The following is a 15000-nucleotide window of genomic DNA, read 5'->3' on the forward strand; positions in this document are numbered from 1 at the left end:
CCCCTCCCACACCCGCTTATGCACCCGCCAAGTACGACTTTAACTACGCCGTCGAAGACCCACCATCAGGCAACAACTTCGGACACCAGGAAGCCCGTGATGGAGACAACACACAGGGATCATACTACGTCCTTCTTCCCGACGGTCGGTTACAGAGGGTCACTTACACCGTCAATGGTGACTCCGGATACGTGGCTGATGTCACCTACGAGGGTGAAGCCCAGTACCCACAAGCCACTTATGGGCCTCCTCAACCCTCCTACAATCCACCTACCCCTTCCTATGCATAAATCTATTAATGGAAATAAAGTAAAAAAAAGAAATCACTGACTTCGTCTTCAGTAGTCTAAATACCCCATGCTAAATTCCCTTTATATATATACTGCACGCACACACACATACATATATATGTGTGTGTATGTACAGATGTATATATATATATATATATATATATATATATATATATATATATATATATATATATATATTACATACATATTTCATATGTATAAATATATATATATATATATATATATATATATATATATATATATATATATATATATATTACATACAATATTTCATATGTATAAATATATATATATATATATATATATATATATATATATATATATATGTACATGTATATGTGTGTACATATGTGTGTACGTATGCTTGTGTATCGTATATGTGTATCACTGAACACACACATGTATATATACATATGCCTGTAGGCGTTTTCTTCCGGAAAATAATTCGCAAGGGTTGAGATTTCAGTTGTTAGTTGTATATGACTTCGCCTTAATCATTCAAATAACGTTAAATGTTGTAACATCACTGAACGGAAAAACATAACGGGATAATATTTCCTCATGTCATAATATAGGTGTGGAATTTTTCTTGGACAATCGCTTAAAAAGGATTATCACTGTCTCCATCAGTTTTCTTTCAGTTTCATGAAAAATTCACTCTGACATTTAAGGCATGTGCTTATAATATCACTTAATGAATTCTAGATATCATTAAGGCACGGTCGTAGGCATGTAGACATATCACTGAGAATATATTGGTACATTTAACCTGGCCACCAAGGCATAGCGGTCTCTTTGTACTGGTCTTCCTCGTGGCCGCCGTCATCGCGCTTCCGGAGAATCAGCCCAATATGTTAACCCAACTGCAAAGTTCGACTTCAACTCCAACCTTCGGTTTTAAACTAATAAAAATCCAAGGGCTACAATATCAATTATCAATATACACGTGAGAATAAGGCAAAATTGTATTTTTAGAACGCGAAACACTATATATATTTGGTTAATTTTAGTACCATGAGTCTTGAAAACAAATCAGCTCAGTAAATCCACTTTACAATATCTCTTTTTAATATATCCCAATATCTTAGTGTGCGTTTGTGGCAGTGCGGATATTCTTTCATTCTATGCTTATATATACTGATATACTGAAAAATATTGATCTCGGATCACTTTCCAGAAGAAAGATTAAATACAAATTTCACGTTTAGTAATTTTAAATCCTTCCTTAATAGCAATATATTTCATGATATGAAGACAGTTTGACAATATTATCGCTGTAGTTAAAGTACACCCTATTTATATGAAGTTCAGCATTCTAACAAACAAACAAAATTAATGTGGTACTGATCATATGGTATGAACAATATAAATACAAATACATCCAAACAACACAGCAAACATATCTGTACCGAAATATTTATGTGTGTGTTTGTACTTGTATATGTGTGTTTATAAATATATATACATATATTCATACTCACAAATACACGAGAGTCAAAGCTGGCCTTATAGTCAGGTGGACAAGGTTGACATGTACGTAGAGGACCATGCGCAATAGGCCGCGGGTCAATCTTTCTGCCATTGCAAAGGCAATACTTATCACTACGTTCGCACCTCTGCATATATCTATATATCACGTGTCTATATCTATTTATTTACACCCGCACATTTAAACACGCGCACATACATATGTGTGTGTTTGTGTGTGTGTGTGTGTGTGTGTGCTTATATAATACTGGTGGTGTATAGATGTTCATTAAAAAAATGGCGGGTTCAAATGGTGATGAGAATAATGCTAAAGGAAATTATATAAGGATTTATGTTCTGTATTATTTCAGAACTGGGGACTGAATTCCCCAAATACATTATCGCCAAGCTGTGGAGAGTCCAGAGGGATAGGGACGGTGATCGAAGATGCTTTTGAAAACATGTGAAATGCACGGTGAATTGTGAAAACCTGCCTGCAAACCATCACTATCACACGCACATATATATATGTATATATATATATATATATATATATATATATATATATATATATATATATGTGTGTGTGTGTGTGTGTGTGTGTGTGTATGTGTGTGTGTGTGTGTGTGTGTGTGTGTGTGTGTGTGTGTGTGTGTGGTGTATACGTATGTATATATATGTGTATATATATATATATATATATTATATATATATATATATATGTGTGGTGTGTGTGTGTGGTGTGTGTGTGTGTGTGTGTGTGTGTGTGTATGTGGTGTGTGTGTGGTGTGTGTGTGTGTGTATGTATGTATGTATGTATGTATGTATGTATGTATGTATATATATATATATATATATATATATATATATATATATATATATATATATATATTCACATACGTCTGTGTGCTTATAATATATACATCTGTACATAAACAGTATATTCACGTTTATATATTTGAGCGAGTTGTGACTTTATTCATCGGCTTTAAATAATTTCTAACTTTACCGCCAAAGACAGCGTGAAAAAAAAATGGACGGGAAAACTCGGTCGGAAGAAGAATCAAGGTAAACTTGTAGGAATGTTTAATGACGTCACAGAAAGGGCGGAGTTACTCTTGGACAGTCGTATATAAGAAATGACTCACTCCGTCAGTGTCCCTGCAGTCTCATCACAGATTCATTCTGACATGGCATTCAAGGTATGCACTCGTGTTTTGTCAATTGTAACTATAAATCATGATCAGCAAATCTGAACTGGTCATCGAGATAGAAGTGTATCATTATTGTCATATTCCCGTTACTTTCATCAACTAGTTTCCGTTTACTTCGTTTCATTTCCTTTTCAGATTTCTTTCATAATCCATGTGTACCTTTAAAGGCTAGCCTAAACTCAAACAGTTAGGGTCTTGTGAACAGAGCTCTGTAAAAGAAAATGATTCATTACTCTGTCATTCTTACTTTGATTTGGATTGACAAAATACTATCCTCGGGATGTGTAAGCATGGCTTGTATATCATTGAATATAATTTCAAAATATTATTGTACTGCAGGTATTTGCACTGGCCGCCCTTGTGGTCGTCGCCGTCGCCCGTCCAGATAGCCCGCCTAGATATGCCTACTCAGCTCCCACACCCTCTTATGCACCCGCCAAGTACGACTTCAACTACGCTGTAAACGACCCACCATCTGGCAACGACTTCGGACATCAGGAAGCACGTGATGGTGACAATACACAGGGATCGTACTACGTCCTGCTTCCCGACGGTCGACTGCAGAGAGTCACCTACGTTGTCAACGGCGACTCTGGATATGTGGCTGACGTCACCTATGAAGGAGAGGCTCAGTACTCCACCCCAAAAGCCTCCTATGGTCCTCCTCAGCCTTCCTACAAGCCACCTACACCCTCCTATGTCTAAGATTATTGATCCCAAATCTTTGTATATTCTGTATATTAAACAAGAAAAAATTACCTGTAGGTGTCTTCCGCTCCCTGTATGATTTACTTAATTTGCGTGTCACTAAAAACAGTAGCATTTGTTTACTTCTTTCATTTGTACGTGACGCCACTGATAAAATAAATAAGAAAAATATTTAGTGCCAAAACTCTGATTACTAATATGTATATCAAAAGATAAAATCCTTACCTCTTGTAATGTAAATATTTAGAGTGATGCTCTATTGGACATGCATTATCATTTAATATTTTACAACCATATTCGTGGTGTTCCTATGGACAGTGTTCATTGCTACAAATATAGAAATTGTATGAACGAGAATGAATATCTCATAAATGCAAGAGATATATTAGACCGTTTGACTTCATCAGATATTCGATTACATCTTCTGAAAACGCAATGAAAGTCATTTCTTGCACAGTGAAAATAATTTCATTCAAAGGTATTCCTATGATTGGTTAACCTGGCTACCATGAAACTTGAATTCCATTTGATATATCATGAGGATTTTTTTTCGGCCAAGGATGCTTTTACATTACTGTAAATGGCTACGACACTGATTAAAAAGGATTACAATAACAGTGACTAGTAAAATAAACCAAGAGACAGTGGTCAGACTCCTAGTTATCTGCCACTGGATTTGAGTTTATGTGCTTAGTTCTTTGATATTTGTCATAATATTTATCCTAATATAACGATGCTCACTCAATTCTGAAAATAATAGTCTTCAATTTATAAAGGCAACTTCTATCATGTACAAGAATGCTTACGGTATCACTGATACAACTTGTAGCTTGAGAAAATGTGGAAAGTAGATTTATGTGTATTTTTAGCTAGAACTACTGTAAATCCTATTGTGCCATCCCTTCTCCAGATTCATTTATTCTTTCGTCCATTTTTTATTTATATTGCAGCTTCTCATCCATTCCTTCTTATTTTATGTTTTTCTTATGCGTTAATTTACTAAACATAATACTGTTATAAATGTCTTTTAAATGACAATAATAATTTTAAGTTATGCAACGCGTGTTATAATAATAACGAATATTCAGATATTCACTTTATTTAGGTTAGTTATATTCATTACCATCTACATCTTGAATTATCAGCCTTTTTGCCAAATGGTAACATAAAATACCAATTTTGTTAGTATACGCGTTTGTACTTATTCCTTACCTATTGTATCTAAAATATCTCACATTTTCCTATACATACTATAGCAGTCACGTTTTGCAGTCACTCAGGCTACAGAACATACAGAATCAATATCCAATCATAGGTAAGATGTGATTCTGCCTAAGACTTTAAATGGTTTCGGTTGGTTGCCATGAGAGGAAAATCATTTCCGTACATGTGATGACACAGATTTGTCTGACAATGCGGTAGCTGCAGAACCATGTCTTCACGGGTTGGTGTGGGTCCGGCATGGCATAAACTGGTCAGTTGATAGTCACCTGCCGTCAGCATGTATCAGCTTCTGTAACAGGCACGATAACCACTTTTTTCTTTTCCTTTTGTTTTTTGTTTGTTTTTTCTTTCTTCTTTGGCTAGGAGACATAGGAATTTGACTTGTTTTCCACATTATAAATAAAACTTACAAACAGACTTTCAAACGTTAGTGTAACATCACCGAAAGGGAAAGCTCAATCACGAGAGGTCTCAAGGCAATCCTGCTGGGGTGATACTCTCCTGCGTCACCATAAGGCTGATGTTTTATCTTCAACTCGCATATAACGGAAAAGAATTTTCTCTTTGTCAGTCTCATCATAACTTTTAGTACTATGGCGTTCAAGGCATATGTAACTCTTGGCGTTTCGTGGGTCATCTTTCAAGACTTTATGATATTAACATATTTTGTTAAAGAATTTCAGTTCATTACATGATTAGTACTTTCTATTCTATTGTGTTGTAGGTATTTCTATTGTGTTTTAGGTATTTGTTCTAGCCGTCCTCGTGGCCGCCGCCATTGCACTTCCAGACAGCCAGCCTACGTACGGCTACCCCGCTCCCACACCCGCTTACGCACCCGCCAAGTACGACTTCAACTACGCTGTCAACGACCAAACATCTGGTAACGACTTCGGGCATGAGGAAGCCCGTGATGGCGGTAACACAGGGATCTTACTACGTCCTACTTCCCGACGGTCGTTTGGAGAGAGTCACCTACACGGTCAACGGAGACTCCGGTTACGTGGCTGATGTCACCTACGAAGGCGAGGCCCAGTACCCCACCCCAAAGGCCTCCTATGGGCCTCCTCAGCCTTCCTACAAGCCGCCTACATCCTCCTATGCTTAAATGTTAAAGAAATATAACTATTTCATTTTATATTTTCATAGATTATATTAAATATGTAAATGATATTTCTAGACACGTTATTTTACCCCCAATATCAATTTCACACTAATGTTTTTGAATATGTATATACTATCATAAATTGATCTCTTAAAAAGTCTTCTCTTTAAAGAAAAAATGATAATAATACGATAAATATATAAATAAATGAAGTGTTTTTTTTTTGTATTTTGTGAAATTTGTTCTTTTTTATATATACAACTTCTACATGGACGTATTTTGTATTCCAGATATTTGGTCTGGACATATATTGTATATGCACATATATGTGTATGTAGGTGTGTATATATATATGTTTGTGTGTGTGTGTTTGTACATATATCATTATGTCATTGAATAATCGTTCAGAGGAGTCTGTCATTCCGAAGGACGTTTAAGGCAGCTATCTGATTTTAGATTATATGTTTAGTTGCATACATATATAGAGAAACATGTGCGTATGTGTGTGTGTAGTTATATGCACATTTGTATGCATGTGTGTGTGTGTGTGTGTGTGTGTGTGTGTGTGTGTGTGTGTGTGTGTGTGTGTGTGTGTGTGTGTGTGTGTGTGACAACAATACATATGCGTGTGTATATTCAACACACACATATACACACACACAAACACACACACACACACACATACGTGTGTGTTAATATGAATATGGATAGATAGATTGACAGAAATCGGAGTCCGTTGAATCTACGGTAGATTTAACAACGAGTATTTCTGCGAACTAACATTCCATTTAGTCATACTTTGAATAAGTGCTGTTGAGGAAGACCATATGGAACTGCTGGGAGACGATATATTTGGGACTGATTTTTAAGAACTTTCCCTAACAAGTTTAACTGATAATGAGGTTCCAGTGGTTTACATTTAGAATGTTTAACATTGAGGCGTTGTGTTTGTGCGTGGCAGCGGAACTACATCAAATTAATAAGCTCTGCTATTGATATGTATTTTGTGCAGTGTCTATATGACTATCTTCACAATTTTTTTTTCTTCTTATCGAATCATAAAGAAATTACATGTAAACTATCCCTTGTTCATTTGAATGGTTTTACATATTTTAGCATATCAAAAGTGCAAAGGAGTGTGCCGCTAAAGGTCCTAGCTGTTGGCGCTGGTTAGGATCTTAAATAGTCAAATAATTAGTGTGTGTGTGTGTGTGTATGTGTGTGTGTGTGTGTGTGTGTGTGTGTGTGTGTGTGTGTGTGTGTGTGTGTGTGTGTATGTGTGTGTGTGTCAAAATACAGCTTCAACACAGACCTTCCAAACATCTATGTTTATGTAATATCACCTGAAGGAGGGGGTCTCGGTAGAATCAAGGTTAACTTGCTGGGATGATATTCGCTGACGTCAGTACGTGGGCGGAGTCTTTTCTGGACATTTGTATAAAAGAAAGGACTTTCCCTGTCTTCGCCAGTCTTTCTGTAGTTTTATCACATTCTTATTCTGAAAACATGGTACTCAAAGTATGTACCTTTTGTTATGTATTTGTTGTGAAAAATGTGGTCATCTCATTCTTCTGCAAAAGCAATTCACTCCTTTTCTAGAATATATATATATATATATATATATATATATATATATATATATATATATATATATATACTCTAGAAGTTAATTGATCCAAAGCTGGTCATAGAAAGAGTCAAAACAAGTATACTAAAGTAATTTTTACTTTCTGAATATGTAGCTCTCGCTAATGGTATGTACATATCGTCCGGCAGGTATTAACACTGGCCTCCCTTGTGGTTGCCGCCTTCGCACTTCCTGATAGCCACCCTACGTATGGTTACCCCGCTCCCACACCCGCTTATGCTCCAGCTAAGTACGACTTCAACTACGCCGTAAACGACCCACCATCTGGTAACGACTTCGGACATCAGGAAGCCCGTGATGGAGACAACACACAGGGATCCTACTATGTCCTGCTTCCCGACGGTCGTCTCCAGAGGGTCACCTACAATGTGAACGGAGATTCCGGTTACGTGGCTGATGTCACCTACGAGGGAGAAGCTCAGTATCCCACTCCACAGACTTCCTATGGGCCTCCTCAGCCTTCCTATAAGCCACCCACCCCCTCTTATGCTTAAGACATGTTAGTCAGGAAATAATTAAGGCTGTCTACCAAGGATATTTATTGATCTCGGATCTTTGTAAATATGAATTATTAAACAAGCATACTTCTTTTTGGTTTTGAATGTACCTTAATAGACCTGAGGTTGCTAAAATTTTAAGATTCATACGTTCTCCGAACAAGAATAAAAAAGTATGAAAGGAAGACAATGATTTTGTTTGTCTAGTACTAATTTTGCTTATCTCGGTTATATTTTATGACATTGAATATCAAAACAAAAACACTTTGGGTCTATGCTTTTTGTGTAGTTAATATCTCATTTTAATGTTCAGTCCATATTATGTGAACAAACCCAGCGATCAACCTAAGCAGATGAAAACCATATAGATTTTCGTTGTACACAAATCACTGTCACTAGTTTGAATCTACCCTTCCCCTGTTTTAAGCCCAGAGCTGCTGAGTACATCTACCGTCAGATGTATTTCAGTTTTGTGAATTTATTTACAAATGGATGACTTCACTAGTCCTCAAGTCACCAGAGGAAGTCAATCAGTAGACTCTACGTGACTTCACCTTTTACCTACATTACATGAATTTTCGTTTTTTTTTTTTTTTTTTTCTTTTTCTTTTTTTTGTCTGATGCCATTGGTACTGGTGTTATTATTAATGGCAGTATAATCATTATGTCATCACTATAATACAAATAATTGTGAAAAATAGAAACGTTTCTGAGCCATTTATATGTAAACATGATCAATAAACTAAATTCACTGTGAACATGAGATGTATGTACATGGCATCCCCAGTACGGTATTCTGTTGAGCTCCAGTAGGTTAAGAAATCTACTTGACCTTCCCCTAAATCTTTAAATACGAAGAGTTGGGCATTCTTTAGTATGAAGTTGGTATGCATGAATCTAAAACCCATTCATCCACCAGGAGGGTCACTACTGAAAGTGACCTACTGTCTCTTAACCACAGGCAACCCACACATGATCTTTCACCACAGTTGGTCAGTTACCTTTCATGCAATCCTGATTCTGTTCGCAAACCAGTTTGATAAAATGAAACTTGACCAATTGTATAGCACCGCTCACTGCATATAGCTTCTTGAATTGCGGTTCCACAAATAAAAATTCCCTGCATCATATAATGGTTGACTGAAGTACAGAGACTTCTATTTCATGGTCTAAAGTAACTTATTTTTAGTAATTAGAAAGGAATCGAAAATCTTTACATTTCAAATAATGAGGTCAGAGTGAAAACAGTTTAGAAAAGTTGTATGATTATATATGTGTGTGTGTGTGTGTGTGGTGCGCGTATACATATATATATATATATATATATATATATATATATATATATATATATATATATATAATACATAATCTATATATGTTCGTGTTATACATTCATTTGTACTTTTCCTCCACATAAAAAAAAAAAAATATGTGTGCGTGGATGGTTGGATGTATGGGTGGAGCTATATATATATAAATATAGATATAATGTAGATATATAAATGTATATCATATTGTATGCGTATACATATATATGTATGTGTGCATGTATATAAGATATATGTATGTATGTATATAAGATATATATGTATGTATGTGTGTATATATGATGCATGTGTATGTGTATAAACTGCATCATCTCATAATGACGTAGAATATTAGTACTTCTTTAGAGATGGTAAAGTGAGTAAATTCTTCGTTTCAATGTTTCATTAACACAGTTCTTTAGATTAAGCTCAACAAACTACAATTCTGGCACAAAAGCATCTATATTTCCCAGAGGGTAAAATGTAACTACTTATGGGTGTTAATCTTCATGCTATAATGATGTCACTTATATCTACATTAGATTTTTCGTGATAGCATCAGTGCAAAGAGCAAGATGTGTAAGATCCGGTAAATATCTGTTATCCCTTACCATTTGTTTTAATCATTATTTGATATCATTAGCTATTCGTGCGTGTCGTGAATTGTAAATAATTTCAATTAATGTATCATTATAAACTAACCTGAAAAACTATGCTTGCATAACGTCGCAGGGGAAAACTCGCTCGGAAGAAGAATCAAGGTCAACTTGTTTTCAATCCATTTCTTGGCGTCATGACATGGGCGGAGTTTTTCTTGGACACACATATAAAAGATAGGATTCTTTCTGTCTTCCTCAGTCTTCCTATAGTCTTATCACATTTCACCTGACAACATGACATTCAAGGTATGTAAATGATTTTGTGTTTACTGGATATCGGATATCTTCGTTGCAGATCTGTCACAAATAATATAACTATACGGGAGATTTATGTCTACAGAGTACTCTGCTATCACTGTATTCTACTTTTATTTTTTATTTGTTGAACTTTGTTATATCATTTATTTATTAGTTATCGTTTTTACATGACTAAATAGAAATTTGTAGAAAAGATATGAATGACAATAAATAACTTCACAATACAAGAGATCTATTTTACCGGTTTCGATTATATCTTCGTCAGAAAGATGTATTTCTGAAAAAAAAACTATAATCGAACCCGTTCAAATACATCTCCTTATTGTGATGGCATTCATCCTCATTATTTACATTTGTCAACATGAATAAATAGAAATTCAATGGTCATACGAGGAGTACGCTTAACCAAACGTGGTTAGAAGGGAGGAGTTTTACATCTGCTTCTTTTCTCACATGGTGAAGAATGTTAAACAGCATTAACAAAAAAATTGTTTGCAGGTCTACCCTACAATGTAAATATTGCATAATTGTGTACTGCAGGCATTTGTACTGGCCGCCATTGTGGTCGCCGCTATCGCCCTTCCTGATAGTCAACCTACATATGGATACCCTGCCCCTACTCCCGCCTATGCACCTGCCAAGTACGACTTCAACTACGCTGTAAACGACCCACCATCTGGTAACGACTTCGGACATCAGGAAGCCCGTGATGGAGACAACACACAGGGATCCTACTACGTCCTTCTTCCCGACGGTCGTCTTCAGAGGGTGACCTACAATGTGAACGGAGATTCCGGTTACGTGGCTGATGTCACCTACGAGGGAGAGGCTCTGTACCCCACCCCAAAGGCCTCCTATGGGCCTCCCCAGCCTTCTTACAAACCGCCTACCCCCTCCTATGCTTAAATGTTAAATTATATCACATTAGCAACTGATATTTCTAGACATTTTATTCTACCCTCAATATCAATTTCACACTAACGTTTTGAATACCTATATGCTACGATAAGTTTAAAAGATAATAATGATAAAATAAAATGAATATATAAAAAATATCTGTGCATTATATATATATATATATATATATATATATATATATATATATATATATATATATATATATATATATATATTACAGCTGCGTATATACATATACATATGTGTATATACAATACACACACATAGATATATACATGTGTGGGTGTGTATGAACATATATATATATATTTATTTATTTATTTATTTATTTATTTATTTATTTATTTATTTATTTTTTTATTTATTTATTATTCATTTATTTATTTATTTATATTTATGAAATATATATATATACATTACACGTGTGTGTGAATATGAATAGAGATAGATATATAGACTGACAGAAAGATAGATAAATATCGGATTCATAGAATATACGGTAAAATTGATAAGTATTCCTGCGAACTATCATTCCACCTGGTCAGACTTTGATCAAGTGCTTGTTGATGAAGATCATGTGGAACTGCTAGGACATATTTTGGACTCGTATTTAAGACCTTTGCCTAACAAGTTCAATTAATAATGAGTTTCCAGTGATTTACATTCAGAATGTTTAACATGAAGGTGTTGTGTTTGTGCGTGACAGAGGAACGGCATCAAATTAATCATCTCTGCTGTTGATTTTTGTGCAGTATATATATATATATATATATATATATATATATATATATATATATATATATATACATATATATACATATATGTATGTATGTATGTATATGTGTGTATGCCTGCATGTATGTATATGTGTGTATGCATATTTATGTATATATAGATTTTTTTTTCGAATAATGAAAGATACATGTAAACTTGTCCGTTGTTCTTTCAGCTAATAAATCTTATAATACTCAAATTCTTGTAATTTGTTCTATCTGATTTTAGCTCATCATTACATGTGGAACTATGAAATAAATATCAGTGTATTTATAAGCAGAATTACCTTAATGGTTTTACATATTTTAGCATATTAAAAGTGCAAAGGAATGCGCCGCAAAAAGGCTTAGCTTTGGGCTCGCATTATGATTTTAAATAGTCAAACAATTAGGAAGATGAGGGCGGAGGCATCTAAGGGCGTCTTATTTACGCGCCATTAAAGTTAATCCAGTATTAGTTTAAACCAGATCTCAAAGGCGCAAGCGCAGTGGCAGCGTCGAGGATTAAATTCAATTGAAATAAAAAAATTAATCCTGTACATGCACAGAACGAGTTAGTTAATCATGTACTGATACGTAAAGACAACGTCATCAACTCCTTAGAAAAGATGGAGTTAAGTTGCCATTAATATTTATGATAAACAATAAGGAAACAAATTCTGACATTTTCATGTCAAAGATGTATGTGAAAATTCATCAATATACATTTTTATATGTTGTGGGATATTAAAACTGCAGACATAATTCTCAACATTGAAAAGAAAAACAAAAAGAAAATCCCACGGAGAATTCCAGAGTTTACAGACACAGAAAAGACAATATTATTTCCGGGTTGGAAAAACATTCCAACTTATGCAATATATCAATCGAATAAAGATGAAAGCTTTTAAGAACACCACAATTAGGTTTCAAAGTCAAAGTAAAAACTTCTGATCTTTAAAACTAAAGTGTCTTCAAAACCGCGAGGACTTTTTTTTTTTTTTTTAACTACCCTTAACCATGCCCCGCGATCAGACGCGAGGAAGAGCTCCGGGACATAACACCCGCGAATATAAATTGATATTACGAGTATCTCATTTTTGTTTGACATTTCAGTATTTGTACTGACACATATATATCGGCATGATACAGTACTAGCGTATATCTATATATATATATAAAAAATTCTCTCTCTGTAGCAAACGTTTCTCTATCGACATTAGCGTATATGCAATTTGTAGAGGGTGAATGCTAATTGCCATTAAACAGATACCCGCTTTTTCACGTAAACAGCAGATTTACTATTAATCGCATTCATTCGTGCGCCTGGCTAAGTTTCTTACGTCTTCTGTGCAAGTATTGTGGATATGGATTAACTTTAATCCGGAATTAACTTTTATGACGCGTACAGAAGACGCCTTGAGCCTTCATATAAAGGAAAGGACACTTGAGCTCCTCGTCGCCATCAAAATGTATTAACTAAAACATTCATTGCTAACTACCATTCATGGGTTACTCACTATATATCTATGAAAACAGACCTTCCGAGTATCTATATTATAGGTTATATCGCCGGGGGGGGGGGAGTGGAATCGGAAGAATCAAGGTTAACTTGCTAGGATGATATTCGCTGACGTCATTACGTGGGCGGAGTCTTTTCTGAACATTTGTATAAAAGAAAGGAGTTTCCCTGTATTCGCCAGTCTCTCTGCAGTCTATCACCTTCTCATTCTGACAACATGGTACTCAAGGTATGTACCTCTGTTAAGCATTTGCAGTGGAAAATGTGATCATCTCATTCCACTGTAAAAGCATTTCAATTATTTTCTAGAATATATATACTCCAGAAGTTAAACAATCCAAGTATCAAAACTGAAAATTTGGTCAGAGAGCCAAAGCAAGTATACAAAAATTATTTCTACTAACATAAAAAGGTAACAAGGAATGGATTTTTCCCTTGCCGTAGTATTTTATCCATTTTTTTTTTTTTTTTTTTACTATACATACATTACACACTCTTTCTAAATATACAGATCACGCTAATGCTATGTACTTATCGTCCGGCAGGTATTAGCACTAGCCAACCTTTTGGTTGCCGCTATCGCACTTCCCGATAACCACCCTACGTATGGGTACCCCGCTCCGACACCCGCTTATGCTCCAGCCAAGTACGACTTCAACTACGCCGTAAACGACCCACCATCTGGTAACGACTTTGGTCACCAGGAAGCCCGTGATGGAGACAACACACAGGGATCCTACTACGTCCTTCTTCCCGACGGTCGTCTGCAAAGGGTCACCTACAATGTGAACGGAGACTCCGGTTACGTGGCTGATGTCACCTACGAGGGAGAAGCTCAGTATCCCACTCCACAGACATCCTATGGACCTCCTCAGCCTTCCTATAAGCCACCCACCCCCTCTTATGCTTAGAACATGTTAATCAGGATATGATTAAGGCTGTGTACCAAGGATATTTATTGATCTCTGATCTTTGTAAATATGAATTATTAAACAAGCAGACTTCTTTTTGGTTTTGAATATACCTCAATATACCTGGGATCGCTAAAATTTCCAGATTCATTCTTTCCAAGAACAAAAATCAGTGTGAAGTGTGAAAGGCAGACCATAATTTTGTGTCTGTTTTCCAATGCAGAGTAGGGTAAAACCTATTATTGATCTTGCTTACCTCGGTTATGTTTCTACGAGACTGATAACAACATAAACATTGCGTCTATCGGGACTTCTGTTTCATGGTCTTTTGTCATACTAGTGATTAATAGTATTACAAAAGGAATTGAAAATGCCCACGTTTCAGTTAATGAGGTTAGTGTCAAATCTGTTGTAAATGTTTGAAATAAAGAATATAATCTATATATGTTAGTCATAGTGTAATATGTTATTCATTCATTTGTAATTTTCATCAACTTAC

At 35.4% G+C, this 15000-nt stretch overlaps 5 protein-coding genes and 1 pseudogene across 5 annotated transcripts in view; all 6 read left to right on the forward strand.

The window, feature by feature from the left end:
- LOC119589627 (pro-resilin-like) overlaps nt 1-304 on the forward strand; it is a 535-nt gene extending 231 nt beyond the window's left edge. The window contains exon 2 of the mRNA XM_037938225.1: nt 1-304. This exon is cut by the window's left edge and continues 70 nt beyond it. Coding sequence (XP_037794153.1) covers nt 1-290 — 290 coding nt within the window. The 3' untranslated portion in view covers nt 291-304.
- A 2641-nt stretch (nt 305-2945) lies between these two features.
- LOC119589638 (pro-resilin-like) lies at nt 2946-3750 on the forward strand. Its single transcript, XM_037938236.1, has 2 exons — nt 2946-2980; nt 3332-3750. Exons 1-2 carry the CDS (start codon nt 2969-2971, stop codon nt 3695-3697), a joined length of 378 nt encoding a protein of 125 aa, XP_037794164.1. The 5' UTR covers nt 2946-2968; the 3' UTR covers nt 3698-3750.
- Nucleotides 3751-5517: 1767 nt separating this feature from the next.
- On the forward strand, nt 5518-6032 carry LOC119587339 (annotated as a pseudogene).
- Nucleotides 6033-7500: 1468 nt separating this feature from the next.
- Nucleotides 7501-8265, forward strand: LOC119589649 (pro-resilin-like). The gene is made up of 2 exons (XM_037938248.1): nt 7501-7547; nt 7806-8265. Exons 1-2 carry the CDS (start codon nt 7536-7538, stop codon nt 8169-8171), a joined length of 378 nt encoding a protein of 125 aa, XP_037794176.1. The 5' UTR covers nt 7501-7535; the 3' UTR covers nt 8172-8265.
- A 2074-nt stretch (nt 8266-10339) lies between these two features.
- LOC119589660 (pro-resilin-like) lies at nt 10340-11306 on the forward strand. The gene is made up of 2 exons (XM_037938258.1): nt 10340-10386; nt 10939-11306. The coding sequence occupies exons 1-2, from the start codon at nt 10375-10377 to the stop codon at nt 11302-11304; spliced, it is 378 nt and encodes a 125-aa protein (XP_037794186.1). The 5' UTR covers nt 10340-10374; the 3' UTR covers nt 11305-11306.
- A 2478-nt stretch (nt 11307-13784) lies between these two features.
- Nucleotides 13785-14596, forward strand: LOC119589670 (pro-resilin-like). Its single transcript, XM_037938263.1, has 2 exons — nt 13785-13819; nt 14136-14596. Exons 1-2 carry the CDS (start codon nt 13808-13810, stop codon nt 14499-14501), a joined length of 378 nt encoding a protein of 125 aa, XP_037794191.1. The 5' UTR covers nt 13785-13807; the 3' UTR covers nt 14502-14596.
- The last annotated feature ends 404 nt before the right edge of the window (nt 14597-15000 follow it).

The sequence above is a fragment of the Penaeus monodon genome, chromosome 3, assembly GCF_015228065.2.
Source record: "Penaeus monodon isolate SGIC_2016 chromosome 3, NSTDA_Pmon_1, whole genome shotgun sequence".
In the NCBI taxonomy this organism is placed as follows: Eukaryota; Metazoa; Arthropoda; class Malacostraca; order Decapoda; family Penaeidae; genus Penaeus; species Penaeus monodon.